The 15,068-nt window shown below is 41.6% G+C and overlaps 1 protein-coding gene across 2 annotated transcripts in view; it reads right to left on the bottom strand.

Annotated features, from left to right (window-relative positions):
• LOC115779536 (discs large homolog 1-like protein) overlaps nt 1–15,068 on the bottom strand; it is an 87,279-nt gene that overhangs the window by 53,025 nt on the left and 19,186 nt on the right. Inside the window, exon 1 of one of the 2 annotated variants that reach the window (XM_030728250.1) lies at nt 13,537–13,647. The exons of the other annotated variant lie outside the window; for it this stretch is intronic. Within the exon in view, the coding sequence (XP_030584110.1) occupies nt 13,537–13,587 (51 nt within the window). The 5' untranslated portion in view covers nt 13,588–13,647. Of the gene's footprint in view, nt 1–13,536; nt 13,648–15,068 lie in introns of those variants that run through there. 2 annotated transcript variants of the gene reach the window in all.

Genomic DNA, 15,068 nt, shown 5'->3' on the forward strand with positions numbered 1-15,068 from the left:
CAGCTATGAATATATTACAATTCATTTGACAGCCCAGAGCGCAGTTTAGTGTGGAAAACATCAGTGAAGCACTTGAGGCTTCACTTAAAAGAGCAGTTTGACAAAGATAATGTCAGCCATGCAGTAGTGACCTTATACATCTAAATTGTCCATAACACTGTGGACAGATCTAAGTACTTACTTGGGGACTGCTGTCAGCAGCCAATTATTATGTAGACTTCCCATTACATGGCAATATTGTAAGTCTGAAGGAGGTTAATGTCACAAATTATATTTCTTCCTTTCTCATTGTTTCATCCTTCTTTTAGGGGTTAATATAGCTAGCAATCTATTGATTCTTGTGGTAGTTTGAACATAGTAATCAATGCTATTCTTTCCATACAATTTGAGCTCTTCTCAGATGGTATGTCAACAAAGGACACACTGTCATGTCCAAAATCACTGAATGTGTAATTCTCTAAAGTCATGTGATTTTTTTCTTTTTTCTGATTTAATTTCTGTTGAAAAAAAAAGTGATCTCATACACCTCTATAACACAAGTGTGTAGGCTTTCATTTGAAGACTTTTGTATTAAATAAAGTTTAACAAAGCAATATAACCAAAATGCAGTGGCTTTTAAAATAGCTGGAGGGCAGTGAAATCTAATTATGTCTCATGGAAATCCTTGTGTTTTGTTCAACATATCCTCTATAGTGCTATAGATCAATGTGATATACTCAAAGAAATAATACATATTTTTTTTTTTTTTTTAAGATAACATGAGGTTATCTTTCAAAAGTTGAGGATGAAATACAAGTGGCCATTTCGATCCTTACAATACCAATAAATCCACCTAGTGGAATGATCAAAGCCAACAGTACATGCAAGAAAGCCGTCACAATGCCAGTTTTGGATACCAAGGGCGTAGTTATTTTTACACCTACTGATGTTTTGAGGATTAAAGTTAAATGACTAATTTTCCTTGAGGCTTTATAATCAAGTATTAGTTTGTCTGCTTATCTCAAAAAGACAACAATTTAATTTTTTTTTTTTGTGTGTGTTTTTATTTAACACTAATAACAGGCAAGAGCCTGCATAAGCACAGCTGCACAACATATTACTGCAAATTGTGTTTGGTAACAGCGCCTCACTTAGTAGAGATAAATGGAGGAAATAATCTCTCAAATACACACATGCTGTTCCCTCCTTTGATCAGTAGTACAATGCTGGCCTCATCTGTCATACTTCAATCTATAACCTACCTGCACATGGGCTTGTATTCGTGAACAATGGTGTATGAGGTGTGGGGGTGTCTCCATTGAGTGTGAGGTCCAGATATACGTGTCATTGGGCCACGGCCTGGCCCCTGTTTTGCCTTTGCTCTTTATGGGACTCTTTTTCACGCTGTCCCTAAGGTTGGGAAACTTCCCTCTACAGCCCCTGCTGGCCAGGTTGGTAGGGAGTGTTCCCCACCCATAACCCCCCAGCCCAGAATACAAGGGGAGCTGTGGTGAGTGAAAAGGATGGATAGACAGCGACTGGGAGGCATGAGGAAGAGGAGCAGGGCAGTTGTGGTGGTGATGTTGGTACTGCTGGAACAGTGACTGGTGACTGGGGGAGTGGAGCTGCTGCTGGTGGTAGATTTGATGAGTCGAATGCGAAGAGAGCAAGTGACTGGGCGAGGCCGGTGGATGATACTGGTTTTGAGAATGATGCTGCAGCTGATGATGACTCGTTGACAGGTGAAGCAGGTGGTCGTTGGGGGAGTGATAGTGGCCTGGCGATGGGTGAAGCTGGTGGTGGCTTGGTGAGTGAAATAGGTTGTTTGGTGACTGTGGGGCCAGCTGGCAAGTTGGTGATGGCAGACCTAGCTGATGGCTGGAAGATGGTGGTGCTATGTGATAGTAGCTGGGAGAGGGAGAAGGAGAGAGTTGTTTTGGTGGATGACGTTGTTTTGGCTTTGGTGAATGGGGATGGCGCTTTGGTGAGTGTCGTGGTGAAGTCTGCAGTTGGTTATTCGGCGTCTGTACTTGCAATAAATTCTGGTTATGCTTCAAGTGAGAATGGCTCTTGCCTGACTTGGTCTTCCCTTTGCCAGATTTGCCCTTACTAGCGCCACTGCTGGGCTTTTTAGGGCTACAACAAAACTCATGGCTGTGGAAATAAGTGTTCATAATGACAAAGAGCAATAAAAATCACAAAAAAAATCCCCTCTGTCCTCTTAATGTTTTTATCTCTCACTCACCACACTGTCTCCATTACTAAAATGACAAAAGATAGAAGCTCCTCACCATCACTTCTGTCTGAATAATGTAGGTCATGCCTCTCAAGAACAACTAATCCCTCTCTGCATCCAGTACAAAGTAGGTAGTTCAGCCCTTTTTTTCCTTGTATATCAATATGCAATTCTCACCCAAATATAAGAAAATCACAACACAATCCCTTCTGTTTAGGCAATGTCACTGGTGTTTCCTCTCCTTTACGGATTTGAGCATGAGCTAGATGTGAAAAGCAAAGCATCCTCCTTTATTACAATTTTTAACACTTCTTTTCTTCACTTTGAAGCACAGTGACCCTCTCACCATCTCTCAGTGGCATGGGAACAGTAGGACAACAAAAGCCGGGTGCCAAAAAGAAGCAGCAAAACCACTCAGACAAGCTGACCACTCCTACCGGTCCTGCTCTGTTTCTCTAGAGTATGCTCCAATGGAAGATTTCACACTCCTCCGATTATGCTCCTCTCCAGCGCTCAGTCACTTAGACTAACTCGTGTAATCCACCTATCCACCTCCAGGTTTGTATCAAAAGTGTCGGCCCCTCGGCAGTTGACACATACGCATATTCCAAAAAGTCCTATGTTGCATTTCTTTTAAGATTTATCTTCATTATTTCCATCCAGCAGAAATAAAAAGTCTGAAAGAGTTCTCATTTTCTTCTTTCTTTCATTTTGCCTTGTTTTTCTGTTATGATAAACTGATATTAGGCCACATCGCTCAGCCGCTCTCATCTTCCTATGGTGCCTCTCTCCCTCAGCATCCGCCCCGTCTCTCTCTCTCTGTCCCCAACTCACTCTCTTGCTCTTTCTCTCTCTTTCCCGGACTAGCCAATTAGGGGCTTCCCCGGACTCCTGCACATGACAGCAGCCAGGCATGTCTAATCGATAGGCAACCGAGGACAGTGATACAGTGCTCAGTCACAGTGTATGCATGTGTACAATGAAGGGAGAGCTGTGATTGGTGGATTGCTGTCGCTTCCATCAACCTTTGTCTTGTTCTTTTAAAGCATCTCAAGGCAGGCCGGGTCAGCTGGAATACAGTGTTTGCAAGTGCGTTTTTGTGTGTATGCAGTGGCCTACTTCACTGTCTCTTTGTGAATCTCGACGTACTTATTTTTTATATGTTTCCAGGCTGCACTGTGCACATACACAAGCAAAGTCAAGGCTTAAGGTAAAGCACAGTTTAGGTGAATGTATTAATTTCGATATTAGACAAAGGTAACCCGAGTAAATACAAAATGCAGTTTTTAAATGTTAATTTCATTTATTAAGGGAAAAAGAAATCCAAACCTACCTGACCCTGTGTGAAAAAAGTAATTGCCCCACCTTTTCAATTATGAATTAACTGTGATTAACCACATTTTTTGAAAAGCTGAGTTCATTTTCACTAGCCACACCTGGGCCTACTTACTGCCAGACCTGTTGAATCAAGAAATCTCTTAAACAGAACCTTTAATTTAAGTGATAAAAAAAGCAGCACATCATGTCACGATCGAAAGAAAAAGCTGAGAAACAAACTTGGTTTATGCAGCAGGACAATGATGGGAAACACACCAGCAAGTCCACCTCTGAATGGCTTAAAAAAACGCAAAATGAAAGTTTTGGAGTGGCCTAGTCAAAAGGACCTACAGCTGATTGAGATGCTTTGGCATGACCTTAAACATGCCGTTCATACTCATCTGGCTGCCTTTTCACTAGGAGTCTATACTGGGTCTTTTTGTATGCTTTTGTATATCCTTTGTTTGTGGATGCTCATATGAAACATGGCCAAGGTTTCAAATAATAAGCTCAGTGTATGTACAAGTAATCCCTGTGAGCCAAAAGCTCAGGCTTCAGCCTGCTCTGACGCATGGTTTCAGTTTTTTTTTTCTATTCTTGCTCTGTATGACGTCAGAGAGGGGGTCATCTCAGGGACACAGAGACAGAGCTCTGGCTGGGAGCACGGATGCACTATCCATCTACTTCCTCATTATGAGGGGCTGGCAAAAGTCCAAGCTAAAACGACTTTTTTTCAGCTGTGGATGAACTGAGGAAATTCACCAAGGACCGGTATAATCTTAACAAGGAACATTTTAACAGCCCTTGTACAGCCTTGACACCGCATTTTTTTCTTTCTTTTATCTTTGCTGCACCTGTTTAGAGGAGTCAATTTAGGTCTTTGTATACCTATGCAAACTTATGGTCCAGAAAAATTGTAGGTATGCAAGGTTATTGAAGGACTTGCAGTTTTTTGTAGAAAAATGTGTTTATCTTTAACAAACTTAATTTACTTGGTTAGATAAGCAGCCCAATTAAGAAATTTTTACTATTAGTTAATTTGTGTTAAGGTTATCTGTAACTTTAAAAAACAAAAAAATGTATAAAATCACCAGTTTCTCAGTCTTTATTCACATTTAAATAGATACAGAAATATGACTACAGATATTGCTTCAGCATGTGCACAGTGACAAAGAAAAGGCTTATATGTTTTCAGATCAGTTTAAATATAGCTTCTGGCAGCCTACAGCTGGTATTTAGGAAAGAACAGGAGCTGCCATTGGAGCTAGAGAAATACATGCACATGCACATGCACACACACACACACGCGCGCGCGCGCACGCACACACACACACACACACACTTACCTATCTGGTTCTAGCTATGAGGCTTATGTCTTTATAATGTCAGCTAATATATACCACAACTGGCCCCAAACCAAGCTGATAAGTGAAAGAGAAGCAAATAGAGACAAGGCACATTAAAACGCAGCACCCATGTTGAGAAGATAAAGAGACGGAGAGAGGGTGAGGGAGGCAGTGAGAAAGCCTGTTGTAGCCAGCCCAGTGTGTTATGTGTGTGTGTTCTCTGGGTAAAGTACTGCTAGCGCTGCAGGCTAAGCGCTCAGTCAGGAGAGGATGAGCAAGAAGAATAGGCTGTTAGCATCACAGCGCTAAATGAAGCCAGCACTAATATAGTGCTAGAGGGTGGGGTAGGAAGGGGTGGAGGCTGCTGAAACATAAAAATGTAGGGATGGGGTGGAAGATGCAGACAAGAAAAAAAGAAACAAGGATGTGAAAATAACTACACTGCACAAAGCCCCATGACGATGAAGCTCAGAGTTTCAGAAGCGCTTTCATTCAAATGTCATGTCAGAGAATTGTGATCTGTCAGTCAAGTTCTAGTTCCTGGTATAACTCTATCAGTGCCAAAGGTGTGACAAACGTGATACTTTACCCCAAATCTTTTTATTATAAATCATCTGACTGAGCCTACCAACACCACGCCAAGCTCTACTTAGCTTTCTACCCCACTCTCATTTGACACAACTAAGGAAAAAAAAATGTTTTAAAGAAACACATTAGGAAAAAAATAATAAGTCAGCCAACGTGTCTACAAACTGGTTTAATTGAATATTCATTTTCTATTCTGGGTCAGAATGACCTGACTATTCAGGGGGAAAAAAACATCCTCGTTTATTGAGTGTAAAACCTTTACTACTCTACATAATTAGTGTAATACATATTAATTGATCTATTACACACACACACACACACACACACACACACACACACACACACACACACACACACACACACACACACACACACACACACACACACACACACACACACACACACTTTCCAGTCAGCCTGATTCAGATTCTGAGTTGCAGCTGAAAAATGTTCAAAGTACTGAATTCAAACAATCCTTTCCTGTGAAAACTAAAGAAGTGTGCCACCTCCTTTTTGTTCCTTCATGCTTCACTAAAGCAAAAGATGTTGCTCCTTATCTCTAAATACCAGTGTTTACACTCAAAAACTGACCACACCAAGAAGAATCAGTGAGGCTCAATGGTTTGACAGCAAAAAACAGACATGTGAGAGGAAACAATGTCTTGGCCAGAGGCTGAGAGGATCTGCAGAGCAGACTTCTGAAAACAATGAACAAGAATAAATAAACTTTTTTCAGCCATCTCTACAGTGAAGACTACACTGTGATCCTGGATGTCACCAGCAGGAGGCCTTACACTCCACGGACAGATGGAGAATTGAGGGGAAGCTAGGATGCATTCACACAGATACGATGGTGTGCTCAACAGTACTGTTCCTTCATCACTGCTGCAGTATTTGCTTACGTTTCAGTACTGACTTACCATTTATAATGTGTCATACAAAGATATTAAAGCCCCGCATCTCGAATAAATCATTTACTGACTCTCAGATCAGCAAAATATTTCAGTCATGGTAATCAACAAGCAGGTACAGGGTGTTTGAAGGTAAAAAAAAGACTATAATTCAGAGCATTTTAAAGTGTCTGTTGTTGAATGCTTGGTTTGGCTACTTGAAACATCAAGCTACCAGTATTCATACTGAATCAACAGTGTCCATGTGTAGAAATAACAACATGCCAGAATGATAAACTATATGAGAGTATATACAGCCCAGTCTGGCTCAACACATTGTACCCAGAGAGGTGCGGCCTCAATCATAACATAATGGGGTAATTACAGTTCTGAAGATGTAGCTGCAGCTAATGTGAAGCACAGATCTACAACAAGGAATTGATTTCTGTAGGATTTGTTTGCTGTAATAGTCTCCTATCTCCAATCCCATGCCATCACTCATTATTACAAATACTACAGGTGGGATAACATGCTATAATAGGACAGTAGTGGGGTCAACAGGAGCAGGGCTGAATCTTCTGCACCGTCAGAGAAAACTCCTTTTCTGATTGTTGACCTCGGGAAGTGATTCTACTTGTGGGGATGTTGGGTATAATCACTTCCTCGAGTGAACACACGAGGTTCAACTGTCACTGAGAGGCCCATTCGCCATGGTGCTCAGCACTCTCTCTTTTCCCATCCATCTGTGTCACTCATGCTTTCTGGTGAAACCACAGCCTCCGTTAACAAGACTGGCTGTGCCTACATCCAACTGTGAGCCAGAGCTCAGAGCGAAGTAATACATGCTGTAATGGTACTGTCTGTTAGGAGAGTGGTCTCAGTGTCAGTTACAGACACTGTAACTGACACTTTCTTTCTTTGTCTATCTGGGTGCCCACTGTGTCTGCCAGGTTGGTGATCTCTTTCTCCATGACTTAATTACAAACTCTGTTTTCAGTCTCTAGGCACTCTGCCTAATCCTGGCAGAGATGAAGGAGCTGCAGTCACTACAGCAATGCAACATGAAAGTGTCTTAAAGCTGTAGATGTTAAAAACTTATACTCATTAATTCCTTTTGAATATAAGATTTATTACGCTAGCATCGATTTCACTGTTGACATCAAAATATCTGGTCTGTCACTTTCTTACAGACCAAAAATCTAAAGATACCCACTTATAACTATCATGCAGAACATTTAAGAACTAGCTGGAACTAGAGCATACTTGGCTTCAAAATGAGAGAAACCATGATTCGATTGTTAACACAGACAAGTTATTTGACTTGCAATCTGGGAACCAGATTTTCCAAGTTTCTGGGTGCCAGCGGATATCAGCAGTTCCACCCACTGCTCATTGGATGGAACTGGAGCTAAATTACTGTCACTGGACAGATTACCTTTCTCAAAATGCAATCCCTTTTCATATGGACTATTTCTCTGCATGCAACCAGAGCCTGCTCAAACTCACAAACAAATACAAGAAAGCTTTTGGTATCAAAATCCTATTCCTCACCTACTGAATCTGCACATTCATATCTGTCTGTTTTAGGAATTTTTTCGTTACCAATATGGTAAACTGGTATAAAAGACTGGATCATAAATACTTGATGAATGGCACAAATTGTCAGAGAGGCCACTACTGGCGTTGCTGTTGCTCATTTGTGCCACAGGATTAAACTTTAATTTTAATCAAGACACACACTCGCTGTCCTACAAGGAGGCACAATTACAAGTCAAGAGGGATGGGATCATTAACAGGACAAAGCTTGCTGTTTGCTGGCTCGTATTCTCTGTGCAACAATAGCTTTTCCAATTATAATCTGCACCTTATGGAGTACAGTAATGAGCCTGTCACTTACTGTAGCACATCCATGTGTGACTGCATAACAAAGGTGCCAATATTATTCTTCCTGGTAATAATAATAATAATAATAATACACAAGCAGACATTGTTGCGCTAAAATGAAAACCTGACACTCTAATGAAGCAATGCCATGCAAGGCTTTTGAGTTACATCACAATCACCACTTATATCCAGTTATGAATTTCTCAAGTAGCGGTGAATAGGTCAAGCCGTCTGTAGTGTCAAACCATCCCGTGGCAATCACAGTAAGATGGATGGAGCTGTCGTTATGTTGTGTTCAGCCTCATTAGTTATTGGTCATATTAAGTGATTGCTTGTGGTCAGCTAATCTGTGCTGATTATATCAGCATAACCAGAGAACAGGCTGGAGGTAGGAGACTGGTGGAGAGGGAGCGTGTGGAGACGTCTGTGTGTGTGTGTGTGTGTGTGTGTGTGTGTGTGCGCGCGCGTGTGTGTTCAGTGTGTGTGGGAGAGAGCTGATATGCAAGCTTCATCCCACTCACAGAAGGTGACGCAACACCTCACACACTCTCAAGCAGCGCAAATCCAATGCACTACTCACAGCCACAACACAATGTGTGTGTGTGTGTGTGTGAGTGTATATAAAGATAGCAAGTTTATATACAAATGTTCATCTACTTTTTTCTTTTCTCTTTAACACTCACACACACACACACACACACACACACACACACACACACACACACACACACACACACACACACACACACACACACACACAAACCTACATTTCTCCCATTGGTGATCAGCGCAGCAGTATCACCATGACAACAGTTGATGCCACCTGCAGCGTTGGCTACCATCAGAGGAGGAGCTCATTAGTTCCCGCAAGCAATGACCGTCCAGACTGTAAATATTTGCATTATAGCCACACCCACTTATGACATCACCACCATATTATCATTTACTATAAAAGAGGAAATATACATAGACTCAAACCAACAACAAGGTTACTTTGTTGAGATCATTTCTCCTGTTCTGCAGAATCACATGACACGTAAATTCACATGTAACAGCTGATCAGAATCAAATAAAGCAGGCAGGACACGTCAGTCAGGAGGCCCTGAGGGTTTCGAGCAAGTCTGAACACGTTAATGTTTCCAAGTCATTGCTTTTAACCTTCAAGTTGCCCCAGTGTGTGCTTCCATATGATGTGAGCAGAGCACAATCATGGCAGAACAAGAATAAAGAACCATTTCTCTGGTATCTCATGGTATCTGTCTATGATTTCTCATTTATTGGCTTGTCCCAAACCATTAGTAATAATGTTTAGCAAAATTAGTGCATGTGCATGGCAAATTATCCTCCATCACTCCAGTGCTGAAGCACTTTTTTTACTTCCGTGTGGCCATGATATATAGATTCTGAGTGTGGGAGGTGAAAATTCACAGTTATGGTGTGAAGTCTCAAAAAAAAAAATACAACTTTATTTAATTACATAGTGCCCACTCAAATGTTGGACTTGGAGTTTCATAGCAGATAGGAATACATGGGACCTAAGTATGCAATTTGTTGCCCATCAGACCACGGTGATTCCACTATGGCGAGGTGTTGTAGCTGAAACAACAAATCCGCAATAAACCGTGAAAGAAAAGCCTACACATGTACATTGGTATCCCATGAGGTGCAGGGAGAGTGGAAAGTCTTCTCGGGAAGAGGAGGATAATGAGCCGCTCTCTGCTGAAGCGGGCTGTGAGTTGGGGAGAGTAGGTTGAACTGTACTGTACAAAAGGCAGTAGAGCTAGAGTGCTAATGACGTAGCTCCCACACATTTTCCATTTTAATACAACCATATACATGGCATTTTTAGAGCTCAGTCTCCAATAAAACAAAAACAAACAAACTGTAGATTTGTTACTCTCTCTTTTACACCTTTTGCTTGTGATAATACTGGAATCTGCTATGATTAAATACATTTTTAATACTTTTCTCACCTATTGAGTGGAAACATCTGACAGGCTGCAGACAATGTGAAACCAAACAAAAAAAAGGACGTACTGCCTCTCCTGCTGATACTTTAAATTCAGATCATTACAATTAAACAGTTCTAACACGATCGACCTGCTGGCATACAGTATGACTGTCACCTGATTCACTGTATGCCGAGATGGATATTTTATAATTTTAGGATCAGATTTCTAATCAGCCACTAATTGTCTCCTTCGGTGTCTTACTCTCTCTCCCACTCTGCCCAACCCTCTCCACACTCATTTCCTTTGACCACTAAACACCTCTTTAAGGCTTTTAGAGCTCTTTCTGGAGAGCCAGGATGACCTTCATATCTCTTGTTTACCATTCATCAATTATAGAAGAAAAGGGTGGGGCAGAGAAAGAGAGGTCTGCTGTTTGTGTCCACAACAAAAACACTGTAAGAGAGTAGGGTTAACCCTTTGTATGTAGTAACTGAGATTAGCAAAGCTGGGAGAAGACAGGAGCTCTAAAACACAAATATGATAAACAGTGTCCTTGAGACAACTTAAATTCTGTATTTTGCTTTCATCAGGGAGGTGCAACAAAATCACCTGGACACAACCTCAAGTCAGCAATGAAGCTACCTAAACAGATGGACTGACTGGTGAGGTAATAGTGTGCAGCATCAATAACGTTACTGCCAAGAAGGAAGAGGCTTAGCAATAAAGAACAGATAAAGTACTGTCTGGAATCCAACTGATTCCAAATCAAATGTCTATAAATGTCTTTATATAAATGTTCTGCTTTATGTGGTTTTTCACTTTGTTTAGCTTATTGGCTACACAGAAACAGGGACTGTGACAATTTAACCAGTCCACAACTGCATGCAGTCCTATAAAGGGTCGACAGTGCATAGCCACACAGAGATGTTATGCATGGTTTGAATGCTGGTTAATATGTTGGCTTGAACAGGAAAGGAAGCGATAGCTTATTTCACCATAAAAAGGAAGAAGGGCAAATAAAAAAAAATCAAATATTAAAAAAAAAAAAAGCACAAATGAGAAGCACAGACGGTGGCTACAGTGGTTCCACTACAAAGATCCCTCTTTTGCTCTTCACAGAGACTATAAAGAGGAAAAGAGCAATAAAACAAAAGTACCACAATACTGGTTTGGCCCATATATTTTTAACACTGCCCCCTGTTGACATCAAACAGTTACTACATGTAGACATGGGTCTGCAAGGCTTTGTGCAGCACCTTGCAGGCTACCAATGCATTACCATACTGCAAGCTTATTATAACCAACACAGAGTTTTAAGTGTATCGTGCCATATTTATACACATACACTCTTTTCTCCCATCAGTAGGATCAAGAGCTGTGTGTGTGAGTGTGCGTTTAGCATAATGGCCTATCAGTCATGCAGTAAGTGTCTGAGACAGGGAAATGGTAACACCCTGGGAGAACACTGGCCAATATCATTACTGCAAGGGGGTGGGTTAACTTTTTCTTTTTTTTTTTTTTCCATGGACTGAGCTGTAAATCTGCAGACAACTGTAAGACTGCTGCAGGGTGGAACACAGAGTGACACACCTTCCATTCAGGAGTGTCAGATCAATAATGCATGTTTCGATTCAATACAGACATTATTTACTATTCTGCAACCCACAAGAAATCAGCTGTGGAAAAAAAAAGATACAAGAAAATGCATCATTATGACTTGTGTCATTGAAACAGAGAAAAGGGTTGAGTCTTTAAATCTGAAATCCTCCCTATAACAGATATGCTCCAGTAAGACAAAACATCATCTACTTTAGGGATCTTTCTGGAAACTTGTAATTAAGGTATACTATGAATGCATGCATTGATGCATTTATTTATGCATGTTCTATTTTAGGTGTCTGGCTAACAATAAATTTAGCTGATGATTTATATGTGCTGAATACACCGCATCAGTAGATGGACTCACTAATGGTCAATCACATCATCACATCAGCAGCGTTTTCCTAATGTTCTGAGAGCTCGGGCTATTGTCTCCCCAGAAAACTACTTTATCTTCTCCAAAATGTGCTGAGTGGAAGGCACAGCTTCCTCTATTTAAACATCTAATATTAATAATAAGCAACACCCAAAAAAATTCATGCAAAGCACATTTTAAATGCACCTATTATGTGAACATGGTTACTTATTAAACTACTTTACCAAAGGGATTTTTGTTATTTGGAGAATTTCTCTGTGTACACAAATTAAATTCTTAGTCTTTTGATGTTAAGTTTGGAAAATGGCCTAAATGTCTCCATGAAGATGCTCTTTATATTTTTGCATAATGTAATCATGAAAAATAGACTGCATAACACTGGGGAAACAGTAAAAGTTGGTGATTTAAAAAAAAAAAAAAAAGCTGAAAATTACTAAACTCGCTGCAAATTTTTTCAACATCCTGAAGCCCTAATGTGTGCAATGATTGTTTGAGATTAGAGAGATAAAGTATGAATTCAGGGGAATACGAACAGAAAAGATAAGGACAGCTGATCAGCATTAGTTTTTGGTATTTTCTTGAGAAAATAATGTCTCACAAATTTTTATGATTTAAATTCGATATGTATTTGGGAACATGTCTAAGTATATCCTATCTGACAATGGTACAGAATCCTTCCTGGATCCAATCTCAAAGTTCAATGCAAATGTCTTTACTACACTATCTGAACTATAGCCCCTAAATGTGGAACTACTGAATCAGTTTAAAAAAATAACCTGTGCTTCACTTTTTATGTATAATGTATTACATTTATAGCATTCCTATGGTTCATTTTGTAATAATATCTGAAATGAACCAGTACACATGGGGTGACAGTGATGCCTCTCTCATCAGGTCAGCCACACACCTTCAGTGCTAAGATTTTCATTTCACTGTAGACTTTCAGTGAGGAGACTGCTCAGCTAAATGATGGCTTTGCCATGGCAACGCACCGGCACTCTGGGTCTTGTACACTATGCCAGGGCTCATTTCCATGACAACATTATCAAAATCTCAACCACAAACAGAGAGCTGCTTCAGCTTCAGTTTAAAACTGCCCCTCACAGCCTCCCTGTTTTTGGCTAAGGAACTGAAACTAGAGAATGTTTGCTAACATAATAGTTAGCCCAAAGCACGCGCGCGCGCACACACACGCGCACACGCGCACACACACACACACACACACACACACACACACACACACACACACACACACACACACACACACACACACACACACAGTATCAACAAAAACTCAGGTTGGGTTTCATGCTTCCCACCATCCCTAAAGCATAATGCATACACACACACAGAATGAGGTGTGTGTTACCTGGCTTGCAGTGATACAGTCAGTGAAGGCATTCCTCCTGGAGAAGAACATAAGGAGCTGCTGCCAGCGTGAGGAGGACGTGGAGGGGGAGGAGGAGGCGGGCGAGGAGGTGGAGGGGGAGGAGGTGTGGGGAGGTGCCAGCTCCTCCGAGGAGCCCCGCTTGGGCCCCAGTTTCTGTTTGATTCCAAGCCCCGCCCCTTGACCCCCAGATGCCCCACCTACCCTCGAACTGCGAGGGTACAGGGTGTTGTTTCCAAAAATATAGTTCATCGTCTCTGCTGTCTGATCTTCCCTTAGACAGACAAGATTGAGTTCAGGTTGTAAAGCTCCTCCACTGCTCCATCTCCAGTTTCTCTCATCTGTCGCTTTGCACTCCCTCCGCTCTCAAGGTGTTCCTGTCTAAATATACAGTCCAACTTCCCTCTTTTCATGCACGATTTTCTGAAAATGATGTTGCTTTTGTGGATATTTTTATCTTCTCTTCCCAAGTTTTCTTTTATAATATCCCTTTTATCTTCTTTAGCTCCCTCAGGATTAACAGAGCAGCTGGTGGAAGCAGAGATGATGAGGAGGAGGAGCTGAAGGAGGAGGTAGAAAGTGCAGGGCAGGTAGACAGAGTCCACTTAGAGTTGAAGCGTGAGTCCGTCTGTCAGGGTCTTTGTGCATCTGTCCACCCATGAATCCATCCGCCTGTCTATTTTTGGTCTCCATCAACTGGTCCATCATCCCATCTTCTCTCTAGCCAGGAGAAATGTCCAATATCCACATCACTGGAAGATCAAAATCTCCTCTCCTCAGCTGTGTTCTTGCCTCTCTTCAAAGACAAGACGAAGTGAGGGGGTGTATGGGCCAGGCAACAACAGGATATGTAGATTGATTATTTAAGGGAGTTCACTCGTTCTCTCTGTCTTTCCTCCAAACCACCACCTCCTTCTCCCTCCCTCCTTCTTGCTGAGTCCAAGGAGATGACCAGTCAATCTCCCTTCTGTCACTGTGTGTGCTCCCATTAAATATGGAAGGAACAGGGGAGGGAGTGATGGGTGGCTGCACGGAGGAAAAGAGTGAGGTGGAAGGATGCAGGCGAGGAGGAGAGCATCTGAAGTAGGTGGATGGTTGGAATCATTCTGCAACTCTTCTTTCTCCTCCCCTCCCTCCTACATCTCAGTCGTTGCTCCAAGTCTCTCTCTCTCTTCTCGTCTTTCTCTCTCTCTCTCTCACTCAGTACATTATTCAATCTCCTTTTCTTTTTCCTACCTAACCCCCACCCACCCAGTCTGTTTCTTCCCCTCTCTCTGCTTGTCTTTCAGCAAATTGTCTTTTCCAGTCTTTTATTGGAGCTGCAACCCGATGCCCCCCTCTCTCTCTCTCTCTCTCTCTCTCTCTCTCTCTCTCTCTCACAGTTAGATATCATTACTGGTACAAGCCACGCCCCTACATTCTGAGCAGCCAATGAAATAACAGACACCCCCCCCCCCCCCTGTACATTCACACATACACACACTCCAAATACACACATCCTCACACATACATGT

This window comes from Archocentrus centrarchus, chromosome 4, assembly GCF_007364275.1.
Source record: "Archocentrus centrarchus isolate MPI-CPG fArcCen1 chromosome 4, fArcCen1, whole genome shotgun sequence".
Taxonomy (NCBI): Eukaryota; Metazoa; Chordata; class Actinopteri; order Cichliformes; family Cichlidae; genus Archocentrus; species Archocentrus centrarchus.